At 40.0% G+C, this 16847-nt stretch overlaps 1 protein-coding gene across 1 annotated transcript in view; it reads left to right on the forward strand.

The window, feature by feature from the left end:
• LOC140241327 (transcription factor COE1-like) overlaps window positions 1-16847 on the forward strand; it is a 157294-nt gene that overhangs the window by 18910 nt on the left and 121537 nt on the right. Inside the window, exon 4 of the mRNA XM_072321055.1 lies at window positions 2609-2664. Coding sequence (XP_072177156.1) covers window positions 2609-2664 — 56 coding nt within the window. The remainder of the gene's footprint in view (window positions 1-2608; window positions 2665-16847) is intronic.

The following is a 16847-nucleotide window of genomic DNA, read 5'->3' on the forward strand; positions in this document are numbered from 1 at the left end:
TAAAGTTTTACTATCAAGTATGACAGAAAAGTGGTATGCTTTCAGGAGAATTTTCATGCGTTATTGAATGACGTCTTTATTTTCTCTTTTACTGAACCGAGCGTTGACATGTAATGCTGCTTGCGTGGAAATAAGTAAAGAAAAAAAATGTGAATATGCCTATCTGTCAGTAAACTTTGAGATGGATATTAATGTCATTCGCTTGACGTGACTGGAACAAAAAAGAATAACGAAATTCTTGTCTGAAGACTATTTTTTGAGCATCGCATGGCACATCGGAAATCAATGCATATGGAAAGGAATATAGTTCAAAAGAATTGAATAAAAATGATGATTTAAATACAGATGACAATTCAGTTCATTTCATTTCATTTATTTTCATTCTCATTTTTCTTCCAAGAAAAATAACACAGAATAAATCAGGAATAATATAAGCATAATACATTAGAATGTGCGAATCGAAAATTAACAAATAGAGATATAGCCTACATACATATCGGCAAAATACTAAGTTATGTTTGGAGGGGAAAATGAGAACTGAGAGGCCCACTAAAAAGCAATGCTTTTGTATTGTGAACCACTCAAGTGTCTCTTTATAAATACTTGCTTTAATTACAAATAGGCCTACTTAACAATTGACAAAGATGACAAAGTTGACAAAGATGACAAAGTATTATGAGAAGATACATAATATGAACTATTGCTTGCCATAAAGGTTAACTAAACTTCCCTGTCTCGTTAAGAATATATATTTTAATCCTCTAGGGGAAGACTGCAGATCTAGCTAAACTTGACAGGCAACTTGGGTTTGACGACCCAGTAGTGTGATCAGCCACTTTACAGAATCGATTGGACCAACAATTGCATCCAACAAAAGGCAACAAACGAGCAATCTCCTAAACGGGATTAAAGCAGAATGAAGAGCGAGTGAGGAGGAATAAATAAGATCGAAGTAGTTGGTTACATGTCTCACATCATCCGTTTCACTGTTTGTGTGTAGACTAGGCCGAAACAGCTTTAGCGGTCTAGAAATATCGATCGTGTGGCAAGTAACGATAGCAAGCGGTATGACTATGGCCCACAATCGAAGTCGGCAGCGGCCAGGTCAAATGTGTAAAAGGCTGCATGCACAACTCGAACTGAAAATGATACGATCTAGATATCGCGTTGCTGAGGAGATTGTTATCTCATATATATAATATTTTAAGACTGCCTTTGAGAGCTGGGGGTTTTACCTGCTCATAAATGTCTAGGATGTTAATGACAAAACTATTTGCATTGGGCTGGTGATTTTAATAGGATGAGAAAAACATCGACAGTCTTGTCATGGAGTTCCACGGTCTTATAGTCAGCCATGATTGTGTCCGTAAACACGTCAATTCCTAGTGCAGAACAAAAACTTATCCATGTGCGGCATATTTTATAATGTATTTCACGTTATCATTTACAGAGAGAAAAAGTGTTTAAATGCATAATTTTGTTGTATATTTTGTGAACGTAATGACAGGACTTGTTAAAAGAGAGATGAGGGAGAAATGGTTTCACTAGTTTGGTTTAGTTGCATTCACGTGGAAGTAACTGTATTGGTCGGGGAATAGCCTCAGTTCTCATACATCAGTGCGATTACAATATGTGACTGTCTGCTATACAACATTACTAGCATCACTCTCATAGCGATTACCTGCTCAACATTCTCAAATGGGAAACAATAATGTGGTTCAATTCTATATATATATATATACCCTGATCTATGTTCTTTCGCACTACCCATGAAATAAACATTGATGATAGTCGCAGAATTCCGTTAGTGTTTCACTGTATGATAATTGCAATCATACAAAGACGTGTATGTAAACAACCGATGCGCTGATGATGCCAGTAATGGTATGTGATGGATCGTAACGAGAGGTTGCCATTGTAATGACCGTTATGCCGTCATAGCTCGAGTACGGTCTATTTTTATAGGCTTATAGTTTTCGTGGGTGATTCAATACCAGAATGTTGGATCGCACCACTGGAAGCTAGCGGGACTTCATGTCTTAGTCCCACAGGTACGCGAACAATAACTCGCCTCACTACGCACGATCTCTCTTCCAAAGGAAGACTTCTATTGCTTCACTTCATGCCCGAGTTACCCCCTAAAAACCACCCAAAACCGTTGGCCACGAACCTTTTTTTTTTGTTTTGTTAGGATGACTGTCAAAGTAGAAAACAAACGGTGATGGCTGACGTCGAAATGAAATACAAGAATATTATATCAAACCTGACCTTCACGACATGTACATCTCTGCAACTGGTAATGGCAGCAAATTGAAAATTCCCCATAATTACCTAATCAATTATGGATTATAGATATTTTGTATGATTATGTCCCATGATGCACTTTTAAAGCAAAGAGTTAAATTCTCATAGTGTATTTCTGTATGAACAAATTGTCTCGAAGCAATTTGAAACCATTTTTATGATTCGTTTTTTTTTTTAAACTAAGAATATGATACTTTAATGCGTGGGCAAGTCTTCGCTGCATCGTTATTTTTCTTCGGTATAATGACTATTAACCTTAGCTATTATAGTGATAGTTCATTTTATCTACGTTCTCTTAAAACAGGTGTACGTACGGAGCAGGACCTTTATGTCAGACTCATCGACTCTATGACCAAACAGGTAAGCTCAACTTCAGCCTTTTGCTGTCAAATTCTCATACTTTATTTGAATATTTTCGTATTTATTTAACTGGTATTCATTTTCTTATGGGAGTATGTTAATGTTGACGAATCTAACTCAGATCTAAGATCTAACGTAGATCATTGTAGATAATGCCTATAAGTCGGAGTGCAGTGTAGACGTTATGAAAGTCAAGTGAATGGCGTATGTTATGGAAAGTGATTTACTACATTCGCTATCTTCGAATGAATGCGGTTGTAGATGTAAATGATTGATTGACTTAATTTCATCACGGATAAAAGCCTGTCTTCAGCTGTTAGCTGGTTTTCAGCAAGGCCGTGACCATTTATACAAAACGTGTGATTACAAACAGAGTAGCAATGACTAAGATATAATCAGAAATGTGTAACATGAAAAGTATATACAATAAACAAAAGAAATTAAAATGAGAACTAAAGAAAAGATTAGTACTGAAATATTCAAAGGTTTGAAAAATGGGCAATCATCATGTCACAATGTAAATAGTTTAAGAGATTTCAAAATGGTGGAGGAGCGCTTAACGAGACACGGTGGTGGACAAAATGACTGACTTGTCTGTGAGCAAATATTTGAATATACAAAAACTAGCACTTGAACATATGTTGAATGTAGATTGTTGCAATCATACAGCTCTCTTCTTTATTTCTGTTAGAAATAATTTGATATTTATTTGTCCTAAGGCTTATAGGTGAATCAAAGGTAAAAAGCTTAGAAGCTGAGTATAATGCACTTTTCTTTAAAATTGGTGCGTGGTATTTTTGGAGAACAACAGTGGTGTTATTGTTGGGGAGACTGTAATGATAATGATCGTGATGATGGCGATTATGATGTTTTTGGGAGCATCTTGACTGCCGAGCATTTCTTTCAGCTAAGACAGTAAACCAAACCATGCATTGGACATTGCCACAATTTGTACACCGTCTATGCACAGTAGCATGGGCATGTAGAATCAATGTAGGAATTTTTATATGGAGTGTTTGAAATATGCATGACGCTCCACGTCAACTGAATAAATTGGTTTCCTCTTTGTATGGGGGACTGGGAGGGTACGTGAGTGTGTAAAAGTCAAGATAAATATCAAATTGCTACATGTCCAAGCTTATTTCTGAATGAAATTAACCGTGTGTAATAAATTTTAATATTGCTATCGCTGGAATGGAACGTTTCTTGCGAGCAGTGAGAGAATGGTATAGAATGTATGTGCTTCGTCTCGTGAAGTGTCATAAGCCTTGAAGAAAAGCTGCTGTGTAGAGGTGTGCTGCCGAGTTCATTGGTATTGATGAAGAGGAGGGGATCATTGACGCCTTGTAGTCCCACCTACCATAATCCCTGCTATTATTATCTATATCGGCTGGTCCGTTCAACGTCGGAACCGTTTCACGCTATCTGTCTTTTGTCAACGTGGTCGCCATCGATTGGCCGCACAAAGGGAAGGAAATTGGATAGAAATCGCCTCGGATGCCAGAAGAAATTGATCCCCGTTCCACCTGCCTTCACGTTTGGAACCCGCCAGCTCACCTATCTAGTAGAGTTTACATGGCATTTAGGCGATTGGCGGGTCTTTATATTTTGTTCAACAAGATAACGGTAAAATAGCCGTATATTTGGTGATTTTGCGAAATGATCCTAAATTTTAACGTGATATATACTGGCCACTGAATTATAAATGTTTATAATTGTGTTGTGACTGTACCGCTCCTCGTTATGATCAACCTTGCCCTTTGATTTGATTCAGTTTGTATTTGACGATATGTTGCAAGCATTTGGCCGGGCAATTATCTTGACAGAATCAGTGTTTGGAAAAACAATCATAAAACATTATAGCCTCTCTTGACTGGATATCTTATCTTACTCGGACCCAGAGATATACTCTGATGATGCTTCGAATGTTAAAGGCCAGCGGAAATCATGGCGAACCGATCAAGCTCATTGACCTGAGCATTTCCGCTGCATTCCCCTATATGTTGCTATTACATGCATGTATTATGATACTGTAAAACCCCAAATTATAATTAATTGTTAATGTTATGTTAATGGAGGTTAATGTGTCCTGTCAGGTGGTTTATCAGCGGCACCATTTTTTTAAATTTTTTATTTATTTATTTATTTATTTTTTTTTTTTGCGCGGGAGAGCTCTGTATTAGAATTTGAACTTGATCTCAAATGGTGGATGCAGTTTGCTTTTCGCGAAAATTCCGTCTGATATTGAAGTTGAGTGCAGCATGTTTAGTGTATGATTGGCTCTTGTTTCTGGAAGTAGATTAGTGATATGGGGTGTGATAATTTAATTGATGAGCGCTCACAGAATAGCTGGTTTGTCTTCTGTGTTTACGTTGGTGTGTGTGTGTGTGTGTGTGTGTGTGTGTGTGTGTGTGTGTGTACAATTTAGATATGCATAATCGCCAGCATCGCACTAGTAAGATTCAGTGAGGAGGCATGTTGATCTGTTTCGTACAAGCTTAAAGGCATAATTTACCATTTGCAGATGAAACAAAAACCCAGCATTAGTGCTTTAAAATAGTTCTAAAATGTGAGTTAGGGTTAGAAACAACCACTGTTAAAATTTGAATCCGTATTATCGATGTTAAGTATTGTTGAATACACAAAATGTGAACAATAGTTATAATAAAAAATGTTTCCAGACTAAACCGTCTACAGTTATGGTTTATTAAGAAAAGTAGTGATATCTCCTTATATTTTAGGCTTTATTGCGAAAATGTTATATGGTGGGATGTTTTGTGATACAACAGACCTACACATATGCATCAAATGTGATATCTTGAAATTTTTTTAAATCACTGCTCCCAAAGGTAAACTGGACCTTTAAAGGTCGCAATCCCCATCTGAAATCTACCGAATTCCCTCGATGTTTCATAGATTAGGGGTCATCTGGCAATATCATTGACACGATCTGAGGATGAGGTACATATTGATTATGTTTAGAATATCAATAGTACTCCATTTCGTGCCAATTATTCTTTCAGTCTTACCAAGGTCTTTCAACAGAAGAGTATGGGGATCAAGGCTGTGCCATGTACATGTGTCATATAGATAGATGTAAATAGATGCATAAATGAATAGATGAGTAAATAAATAGATAAGTAAATAAATGAATATATATATATATATATATATATATTTATATAATATGTATATATATATATATATATATATATATATATATATATATATACGTATATTTGAGTAAATCCTTGATATTTGATGTAAAAGCGTATGTTCAATCGAAAATTAATCATATTGATATAAAAGACATGAAAGACTGCACAATGTGCACATGATGTAACAACTACATGCATTTCAAACACATACACATGTATTATATATTATGTGTGTGTATGTGTGTGTGTGCTAAGCTGAGTAGTGTGGGGAGTAACTGAAGAAAAAAAAGCGATAGGCGATATGCTGAAGCATCATGAAAGCTTTGGTGCAAAACTGCCAAGGAAATATTCAGTTTCCAAATTTAATTGATACTGACTAACAGGTGATATTCACGCGCGACACGCTCTTTTGCCACTGTCGCTTAACTGCTGTTGAGTCGAGGCCAAATCATGCTCGCCCATTGCACATTCAACAGGGGCAGAGAGATAGAAAGAGAGAGGGGGGATGGGGGAGGGGTGGCAAGGGAAAGAGGGGAAAAATGAATAAATGAATATTGTTTAAAGTGTGTCCCGCACCCAAATTTCCGTTCGTAATCGATTGAAAACAGATCGTGTCTCATCCACCGGGCCATTCAATCTTATAGGCGTGCTAGTGCTGAGATGGTTTGGGGTTTTTGACCAAAGTTGTTCATCTATCTTCACAGATGCAGAAAGTGAGTTGATGTAACGGGATTTGTCAGACATGGTTATGAATTTATGGATTTGGCGGTCAGAAGGATAGGATAATGGTATCAGTTTGAACTCTTCTTTCTTAAACGGAGACCATGACGTCATCAAAGTCATCACAATGATGTACATTCTATAGAGTAGAAGTTTTGCATATTATGTCAGCGATTTAAATTACATCTCCTGAATTAAACTGACCTTGACCAACAAAGGAAGGTTTAAGTTATCAATTATATAGATGAATGAGGGTAATGAAGTTGTAATTAAGTAATAATCAGGGTAGATTATATCTGTTTTAATACTTTAGTTTAATATTTTCATATCATAATTGGTAAGAGGTGACGAAAGACACCAAATCGTGCATCGTGTTTTGCAAATAGAGGAGGCAGAATTTCTTCAATACTATCACGTAATAATTATAAGATAATTAAACCTTTATTGTTAATTGGTTCCTCTGTAGACTATCAGACATCAGTTGTAGTATGATAATAGGATCCTTTTCAAACAGGCAGACTATACATAGGCCTACCTCAAACGGGTTGGAGGAGGCGTGGCGGGAACGATCCACTGCGTAGAAAGGTGTCTCTCCGTACAATAGTTTACCGTGAAATATCGTGTATATACTGTATTCACTATGATAATCACCCGTGAAATATTATGCAGACAATGCCATGAAAGGAACTTACTTTATATCACCATAATGATTATGTGTATTGTTGATTTTTATGACAGTTATTCAGAAAGGCAAGGTTGAAACGAAAGAATGTGTGCGTATCCAAAACTAATGCCTCTTAAAACAAATCTTACTCGCGCTGAGAGATTTCTTTCGTCTCTGAACAAATTAAGAGCGTCTATTGACTGTGTTTTGCCAGATTACTGTGAGTCCACCGCCGAAAAGAAAAGAAAAGATGAAAGGAAGTAAAAGAATGGATAACTCCTATAGTGAGCCTTGATGAAAAACAAACGCAGAAGCTGTCCTTTCTTAATGAAAGTCTATCCAGGAAACGCGACGGTTGAGAACGCTTGGCGATGAGCCGGATCCAGTAACCCTCATTGAACCAATTGGAGGTGTAAAAATCCACGATTACTGTCAGCCCGTGTGTCACTGAAACCGACTTGGACTCAAACGAGACGCTGCTGGCTGCGCGTAACGGAATCCCCGCATGTGAATATTCATGATGGATGCAACACCCTGCCAGCACTATGCGACAGACGACGAGGATGATGTGGCAGTGGTTGATGTTGAAACAAGATCGAAAGTGGAGGGGGGGGGGGGGTGGGAGGGAGAGGAAAGAGAAGATTCTGTGAATGTCCTGGGTAACGTATTTTGCTTGTTCAATCACATAGCCCCTTTCGTTTATTTCCTCATAGCGATTTCATCTCCTCATTCACTGTCTTCGTTGTCGCAAGCCATTTCGCACTGAAGTAATGTATCGTTGATACTGACACCACCTTTCCCATCGAAAACTCTACCCCCCTCCTACCCCATCATCTCACCCCCCCCCCCCCCCCCTCCCTCCTCCATCCTCACGCCTCACCTCTATCTCCTCTCGCATCCTCCCGGGTTGTATTTGCGGTGACCGCCATTTACCATCACGACATCCTTCCAAGATTGCGTGGATTCCCCGCATCTCGCCGCCATCCGCATCGAGTCGGGTTGTCTTTCATGTGGTGTGGCGCTCTGGCTATATAGCTTCAAACGGGGGAAGTCAACTCGGCATGGGTCGGCACTTCTCGTGTCCCATTGCACAGATAGTAGACGGCTTACGGCGGATCAGTCCGTTTGAAGACACGGCAGTGACTGGTCAATCCACTCGGACGAAATCCCATTCATCGAGTAAAAGATACAGTGAGGAATAAAGTGGTAGAAATGAAGAAGAGATAAATGGAGAAAGATAGAGCGATAAAGAAAGAAATTAAAAGAGAAAAAGCAAGAGTAAGAAACACGCGAACGGACGAATAAGCGTAAACAACTCTGCTACTTCGTTAACGCACGTGCATGTCATTTATGCGATCAGGTGTGTTTCAAAATACGAAAGAATGATGCTGCATGTTTGAATTCGTGTGTCGCCTTCTTTTCATCATCATTGTAAAAGCAACAAATGAGTTTCAATCTCTTAAACACACACAGGGAGCATCAGTCGTAGATAGGTGGCGGAGAAACAAAACGAGCTAGTAAAGTCACACAGTTTTTTCTCTCTGTCGAGGTCCAGTAACATCGAGGTAGTGAGAAGAAATTGAGTTTGTATGCATGTTTTAACGCTGTGTAGATATGCTCAGACGTCATTACGAGAAGTATGATGAATTCACATGCAGCTCTGTTTATAGCAGAACAAAAAATAAACCAAAAAAAAAAAAATACGATTACCTCGATTGCCTAACCATTCCACTGTGATATTCTTAAATGACGGCGTCATTTTAGGAAAGCATAAATGATGTATGCAACAGGAAAATAGAGTCCGTAGGAGTATTCTGTCATTAAGGGCGGCAGACGACAACAATAACAACATAAAAAACCCTGAAAAAGTCAACATGTTGTGGGATTTCGGATTCCACTCCTAAATATTCCCCACTGCAAACATGAACTTCTGCATGTCTCTTGTTTGGTTAGGAAGTTATAGTCTCTTCACTCATCTTCTCTCCCCCCACATCCCCCTACCCCGCTCTCGCGACGGATATTCTTGCGTGTATCCCTTTCTTTCCGAGTCGGAGTGAGCGGGTGATAAATGACGTGGTGGCGACGACGAAGGCACGCACTGACGCGCACGAACCGCACCTGTTTGCGCGCCAATCGCATCGCCTTTCACTCAGCGCCGTAACACATTCCGCCCGTCGTACCCCCGCGCTAATTTCACGCAGCATTATGTGCGTCTGACAATCATGCTGCACCATTATGACCACTGCGATATTATCAGCCCCCAGTTTCTTCCTCTCCAAACGAAGCAGATTTTTCATTCTCTCTCTCTCTCTCTCTCTTTATTTTTTTGTTTTGCTCTATCATTTCCAGCACACTCCGTGACAGCCGACGATGCGCAACGAAATTTGTGAATGGAAAATAAATGCACAAATGCATGAATTTCTCCTGTGACTCCGAGTAAGGCAAATCACGTCAATGTTTTTGACCGTGCTGCCAATGTCCACCATCAAAGCTTTACCGAGTAAGACCTGAATATTGAAATAATCAGCAGCAGATCTCTTCTTTTGACAACTTTCCTTTTTATGCCCCATGTAATAAATGCGGGAAATAGCATCCTAGCACATCTCAACAATGAAAACAAATAATTTTGATGCATGCAGTATGATGAATCAATGGGTTACACCAGAGATGATTTCTTTTTCTCTGAAATTCGCGATTTCTTGCTGGAATTACTCCAGCACCTCTAGGCTGTACTGTAACTCCGCAGTTGCAAGTCTGATGGCATAATAATATTTCATAATTATCAAAGGTTTCCAAGGCTTCTGCTTTCATTACAAATCAAAAATTCACACAGTTGATTTATTGCCTGCAGCTTCTGCCGTGATACTATTTGCTCTGAATGATGGAAATGTACCTCATCACACGTAGCCCTTGGTCTGTATCTATAGGAGATGCTCTCTAGCTATCAATGTAGGCCCTACAGACAATTAGGAGTGAGTGCTCGTACGGACGGGTTTATTTCATAAAGCACGTTATTTTCCTTTCTCCCTTTCTCTTTGTTTATCTTACTCGCCTATAACGATCGGAGGGAGACGACTTTGGAGTTCTTGAAAATGTCGCAATTAGGGACATTTGGGACTCTCTCAACTAGCGTATGTGTAGACCTCGAGAGAGTCCATTGGGCCCAATTGAAATTCGCGAGATGTGGGCGCGAAAATTGGTTGCGAACGTCCCCTTAACAAGTCCGCGGAGAGTTGGAGGCCCTTGGCCGTCGAGCTAGAATGCGGAGTGCAGTAGCCAGAGCAGGGCGGCCCGTGGTATCAGACGCGAGAACTCGCGAGCTGTTGCGTCACGCTGCTGTGACTCCCAATTAGGCTCGTATCCGACAGTCAGCGGGCGAGCTCGCGAAGAAGATCATTAGCTGTGGAGCCCCAGCGGACCAGCACTGAAAAGCTTCCGATACCATGTTTCTCTGCTTGTTGGCAGGATCATCGTGCTTTTTGGAAACTGTTTCTGTATTTCCTTGTCTCCTCCTTTATTACCAACACCTTTGTTTTTTGTTGTTGATGATTTAGTTCCTGTTTACTCGTAATAAATTACTAAACAGGTTAATTCATGCGGTTTGAACGGCGTGGCAACGCGTCTAGGGCCAGTCTGCCCTACCTATCCGTTCACCTTTCACCAAACCACCAAGCACTTGGTAATGAAGTCCTACAACGATGTTATAAGAAAGGGACGTGTAGTCGAGTGTGTATGGCACCTGTTACACTTGCGATTGATTTCTTTGAGTCAGTGAGCAAGATACACTTCCCGTTTAATACATCTTCGACAAACATGACGTCATATCCGGCATACGAAATGTCTTTGCAATAGCCAGGTAAACTCCCATCGTGAACGAAAAAAAATAGTTCGTTATACTTAAAATATATTATGACTGTTGAAGTACCAAGTTTCGGACAGAGTCATATTTGGTCATATTTCCAACAAAATGGGGCGATGTCATGCCCAAATAGTCATCAGATCTTGTTTCACAGTCGTTTTCTCACCAACGTTACATGTATCTTCGAAAACTAATATCACCATGGTAATCCAGTGAATCAATGCACAGTGGGTAAAAACAAAACAAAACTCCAAGACTCCTTTTTGACGCAGTGCTCATAAAGAGAAGTGACATTTAGAAATTATATGAATCCACTGGAGTACAATGTTGATGTAAGCTTGTGAAGATTCTTGTAACATTGATAAGAAAATGACTATGTGACGAGATCTGAATTTAAGAATGTGAAAAGCACACAAACACACATCCCCCCAAAAAATGAAAACAGAGAAAAGACAAACTTGAAAGAGGAACCCTGCAACCAAATGGCAACCTTACGATTTACGTTTGCAAGGGAATTGTTATAACGTTGGTATCTCAGCCCGCGGTGAGTGATATGGGAAGTTATGATCCTATTAACAGTGTAGGCCTATACGTCCTCATCGTAAGTTGGCATTATTCCACTAGAGAATCCTGTTAGTATTGCATTCTAATTACTCCGGCATTGCTAAAAGCCCATCTATGCGCTATGATAAGGTCAAAAGGGACATAAACAAACAAACAAACAAACGAACAAACAAACAAAAAAGGACTAATGTATAGTATATATGTCCTATAGGACATACGCTCTGGGCAATAAATCGAACTCAGTAAAAGAACCCTGTTCACTAGTTCACGACGCTGTCATATAAATCTCATCGTCATGACGCGTGGATGAGGAGTTATAGTATGTTGTTAATCATTATGAGTGAAAAACAGAGAGTCACTTATACAAAAGACTATAAGTGTGATACAAAGTATATTTCAAACAAAGGACTTGGAGCGAATAAACTTGTAATTGAATTATTATCATCACACATGCTTTCATAGAAATTTCTAATTGTAGTTGTACAAAGAGAATCAGTCATTCCTGCAGTGCTGTGAGATGTCAATATTTCTTGGGTGAGCAAACCTCCAAGAAATCCTGCAATTCTCATAAAATAATTCGAAATGCTATGCTAGTATATCATTAGTCGTTACTAGACCTTTTTACCGATGCCGTCGATATTGAAACGACATCTTCAAACCGCATACTCTCTCACTCCATTCCTGTGAATTCAGTACGTATTTATCTTAAATGTCATTAGACCTACTTGGATGCTTCTAATATCTCTCAGAGACAGCAAGACTTGCATTTCAGCGGTAATAGATGGACGCATTCGCCGTCATACCGTGGAATTATTCACTTGGGACTGAAATCGCAGTTGCAAAAAAGCGCGTAATGCCGCCTCAGTAGAAGTGAAAACAAATTTGAAACTAGAGAGGGGAAAAATAAAGTGTTGGGAAATCGTCGCTTAGTAATCACGTAAGATCATCGTTAAGAAGATAAAGAAAACATAGCAAGCGATAAAAGTATACCCGTATACTAGCTAAATGAAGAGTACAATTTGGTCGTGCGTTTGACGCCTATAATGTCAGCGCTCTGTCACATGGCGTGGCGCGCTTCAGTGTTGGAAGGGGAGGGGGGGGGGGGGCTTTGCGCGGGAAGAACATAAACATTGCTGCAGCTAAAGCACTATCACGTGAAAGAAGAGATACAGAGAGAGAGAGAGAGAGAGAGAGAGAGAGAGAGAGAGAGAGAGAGAAATATATAGAGAGAGTGGGATAGATAGAAAGAGGGAAATATAAATAAATGTCGATGTCGTTTTATTTCGGTCGAGAACTCCAGCAAAGAGCACGCTCTGAGTTGATCAGTGATGGCTCGCGGTTAGAGCTATTTTATTGAACTGATTATTAGCGACTATAGACACACTTTGTCGTCGAGAGTCTGTTAACCTCTCGAATGTTCCTCTGTTTTACTAATGTCACCGTCACCTTTCCAAAGTCGATTCGCGCCAGGCTTAAAAACTACTCCCCTAGAATAACCGGCAGTCTATAACAGCACGCTGAGTAGTCCTTGGGGGAAGAATCTGTCAAAAAGTTGCAACTGCTCCGGAGCCTTGACTGCAGGGAGAGAAGGTAGAAATCATCGTTGAAAGAAAGAACGAAAAAAAAAAAAAAAACCCCACGAATTTTCACTCCCTCCTCATTACTTGATGCAACGTTCTAGTAGGCCTACTTCAGAAGTGCAGACTCCCACTACTTTTTTTTTTTTTTTTTTTTTGATGGCCCTAAAAAACCAGACCAGCTCGATTTCCTCCATGACGCAAGTTGGGTGTAAAGAACCTTTAATAAATGGGGCCTACATTGTGCTGTCACCTACCTGCTATGATATAGACATCATATAACTCTTCTGAGTAGATGCGAAGAGTCTTTTTCATCAATACAGAATTTACTAACAACATTATCTGTTGACAAACTGAGTCTGGAGAACAAAAACAACAACCTAACACAGACCTCCACAAAAATGTTCATTACTTCTGGGGCGACTCCGTTTGACATTGGAGCTCGTGTGCGCCTCGTGGTTAACTCTCTGCCCCGCAAGATGTCATTGTGCATGGGGGGGGGGGGGTATATGGAAAAGAAAAGAGAGAAAAGACAAAGAAATGTGGAATTCCGAAGAATCTATGTGTCGTTGCCACCGCATCCTCGGCACGTTGGATAGCATCACACGTCTGTATTGGCTGAAGGCCTGATGGCTGTACTAATTAGATTGCTTCGTTATGACTGAAGTTAATTAGATTCAATGGTGGCTGGTTATCCCGCTACGACCCAGGATCGCGGAGCGAGGCGTGAAGACCTATAATTGTCACACGAGAGCTACAGGGAGATTCTCCCGACTCGGACACGCTGGTTCGGATTACAAATTATAGCTCCGGCCCTGCCGCGTCATTCCACGTAATAATGCCATCGATTCGACGAATTTGCGGGGCCCCTGTCCGCTACATCACTGCAACAGAGTCCGCGGACAGTTTGATTTTATTTTATCATGCTTAGCAATATTTATTGTTGCACGCCTCTAATTGGCAGTGCGGTTGGCGCAAATTTCAAAATTGATTCAGCGAATGGTAGCACTCTCCGCCGTAGTTCCCGATGTAATCTTACGCGAAACTTCTTGATTCTCATGTTCGTACGGCAACTGTCAGATTGCATTTTACTCGAACTATCTTTTTTTTTTAAGTTGTTTGCTTTTTCATGTTTATGTTCATATCTATCTTCTTCTCGGAGTAAGAGCGCTCTGTGAAGAATTCACTTAAATATACCTTCAGCTATATTATAGGTAGATAGCTATCTTGCGAAGTTATGATAGGCTATCGCCTACGCCTCGCAAATACTCTGCTTTGATTGGTCAGAAGTTTATTGTTGTGCGCATGCGCATTGTACTACTGCCGATGGCATCGTGTTTACTGCTAGGCAGTGATCTCCGTACGCCGTGTGCAGCATTTTAATGTTTGTTGTTGTTTTTTAAGCTTAAAAACTGTCTCCGTCTTAAAGTTGAAGGTGTGTTTATATTTCCTGACGTTAATTCTGAAATAGTCGTGTGTTGGTCTCCAACAGTAATTTCCCTTCCAACTTTGTGTTCCTTCTTTCCTCTCCCCTTCCCCTGTGCTAACGACAGATGGAGCTTCGCGTAAAGTTTCGGTCTGTCGCTATCACAGTGCTAGTTACTTCAATGCGTCCCACCCCCCCCCCCCCCCACCCCCAAAAAAGTAAAACAAACAAATAAACAATTAAAACAAAAGCAATAGTTGGTTTGGGAAGTTATCAGAACACAACACTTGCAAAAAGTTACTGAGACAAAAGTGATATTTGACTTTGGGTTAATTTATTTATCATTGCTATAGTCTGAATTGGAACAATTTGTGCATAACTAAAATTGTAAGCGTCCAAGTGCAGTTAAGTCGTTATAAAATCACATGAATGAATCATTCTGCCATAAATTCTTCATTTTCGACCTACAGTTTGCGCAGTACTTAGTAAAGTGCCCTATACGATAGCACAACGCGATGAATTTTGTATGTGTGACATTCACGCGCCGTCGTTTGCACTGGCACGCGGAACTGTGACAGAGTTTTTCGGTACGTACAACTTGCATGGGAAACTTGCACGACGAAAGAGAACTGAATTATCGTAAACGTGTACCGCACCGGTTACGGGCCCATTCTATAGAGCTCGAGGCGTGTTCGGTACCACAGAACCAGCTGATCGAATGCAATGGGATGAGATCTTGTCCAGCAAAGCTAGGTGTTGAGTGGTACCAAAGAGTGGTAGTGATGTCCCTGCAGCCTGCTCTCTTGGTGCTAATCATGATCTACAGAAGATAGCAGCACACGTCTTACTTCATTATTATCCAGTGAACTCTGTAAGGAAACAGATGCAATGTAAGTAATTGGTATAACTAAGCGCTTGGCAAACTGTGTGTTCGTGGCGTGGAAAAATGTGACGAAACTTGAACCATAATTCCCGCATAAATCAGAATGGCGTTATTCGAAAATGGCCAACCTGTTAGTTACTTGAGTTTGTCTGTAGAATAAACACTCTGCCCAATGTATACTGTATAGGTAGATCCGGATGTTACCAACCCATCATAACCTGGGGAATTTTCACTGTACAAATCATAATCTAGATTGGCACCTCTGCGTTTCACTGCATATAAGTTCAGGGTCTGGAACTAGGGTCTAATTCCATTTGAACGTGCATAAAAGAGAGATATTCACACACACACACACACACACACAAATGCCAATTTGAGTCAAACAGGATCTTTAGGCTTTAACATTTTATGCCAATTCCAGAATCAATTATAGATGGAGGATTTGGATGGATTTTAATTTAATTTATTCCAATTCAAATTAATTCATTTCAGTCATGTCTATTTCCATCCTTTATGCAAAGTAGGTCTATAAATTTGATAAATCATGTTGTTAAACATTTCTGAGAAATACAGGGCAAAGATTGTTAACAAAATGTATGAATAAATGAATTAAGGAGCTGTTGGAAATTCTGGAACCCAAATAGATCTAAACAATTACGTAAATTATGAGCAACCGAGGACTCGAATGAAGAGAACTTTGTGTTCTACCCTGTGAAACAGTGACAATGTTGAGTAAATATGCTATAAAATAGATATTATATCACCAAATCACAGATAGAGTGGAGAAACTGATCACAACAGCCCATGACGACAGGATGGGAGCAGTGTTGTTGCAACATTCTGACCTGTGTGTTGTTACGAGGTAGCACTTATGAACTAGAACGTCACAGTAGCCTGTGGTTTGGGTAGTCTGGATACAAATAGTGCTGCAACCTGCTAAGACGAGATGGCTGTGAGATGGCTGTAGCAGTAAGCCCAGACTCCTGCTAGATGATGGATGGTTATCATTAACCCCCTCATCTGTATGGATAAACCCAGTGGTCTATTTGCATTACAATTATTGTCTTGGGACACCATGCGTGCACCAGGATACACCCCCCCCCCCCCACCAACCAACCTCCGACCCTCACAGTCTTGTGTTCAAAAATTTACAGGCAATTATATGACTTAACGGTCATGAGCCAATGTACCTGTGCTATGTGGTAGAACTAGAAAGTGTGAAAGTTATAACGCTGGTTACTCCCGACAGAATAAAGGTACATTTGTATCTTTCAACATCTCAAAAGATGCAGATGTAGAGTTTTAATTGAGGAGAAAACAAAAGTAAACAGT

Source organism: Diadema setosum, chromosome 18, assembly GCF_964275005.1.
Source record: "Diadema setosum chromosome 18, eeDiaSeto1, whole genome shotgun sequence".
Classification (NCBI taxonomy): domain Eukaryota; kingdom Metazoa; phylum Echinodermata; class Echinoidea; order Diadematoida; family Diadematidae; genus Diadema; species Diadema setosum.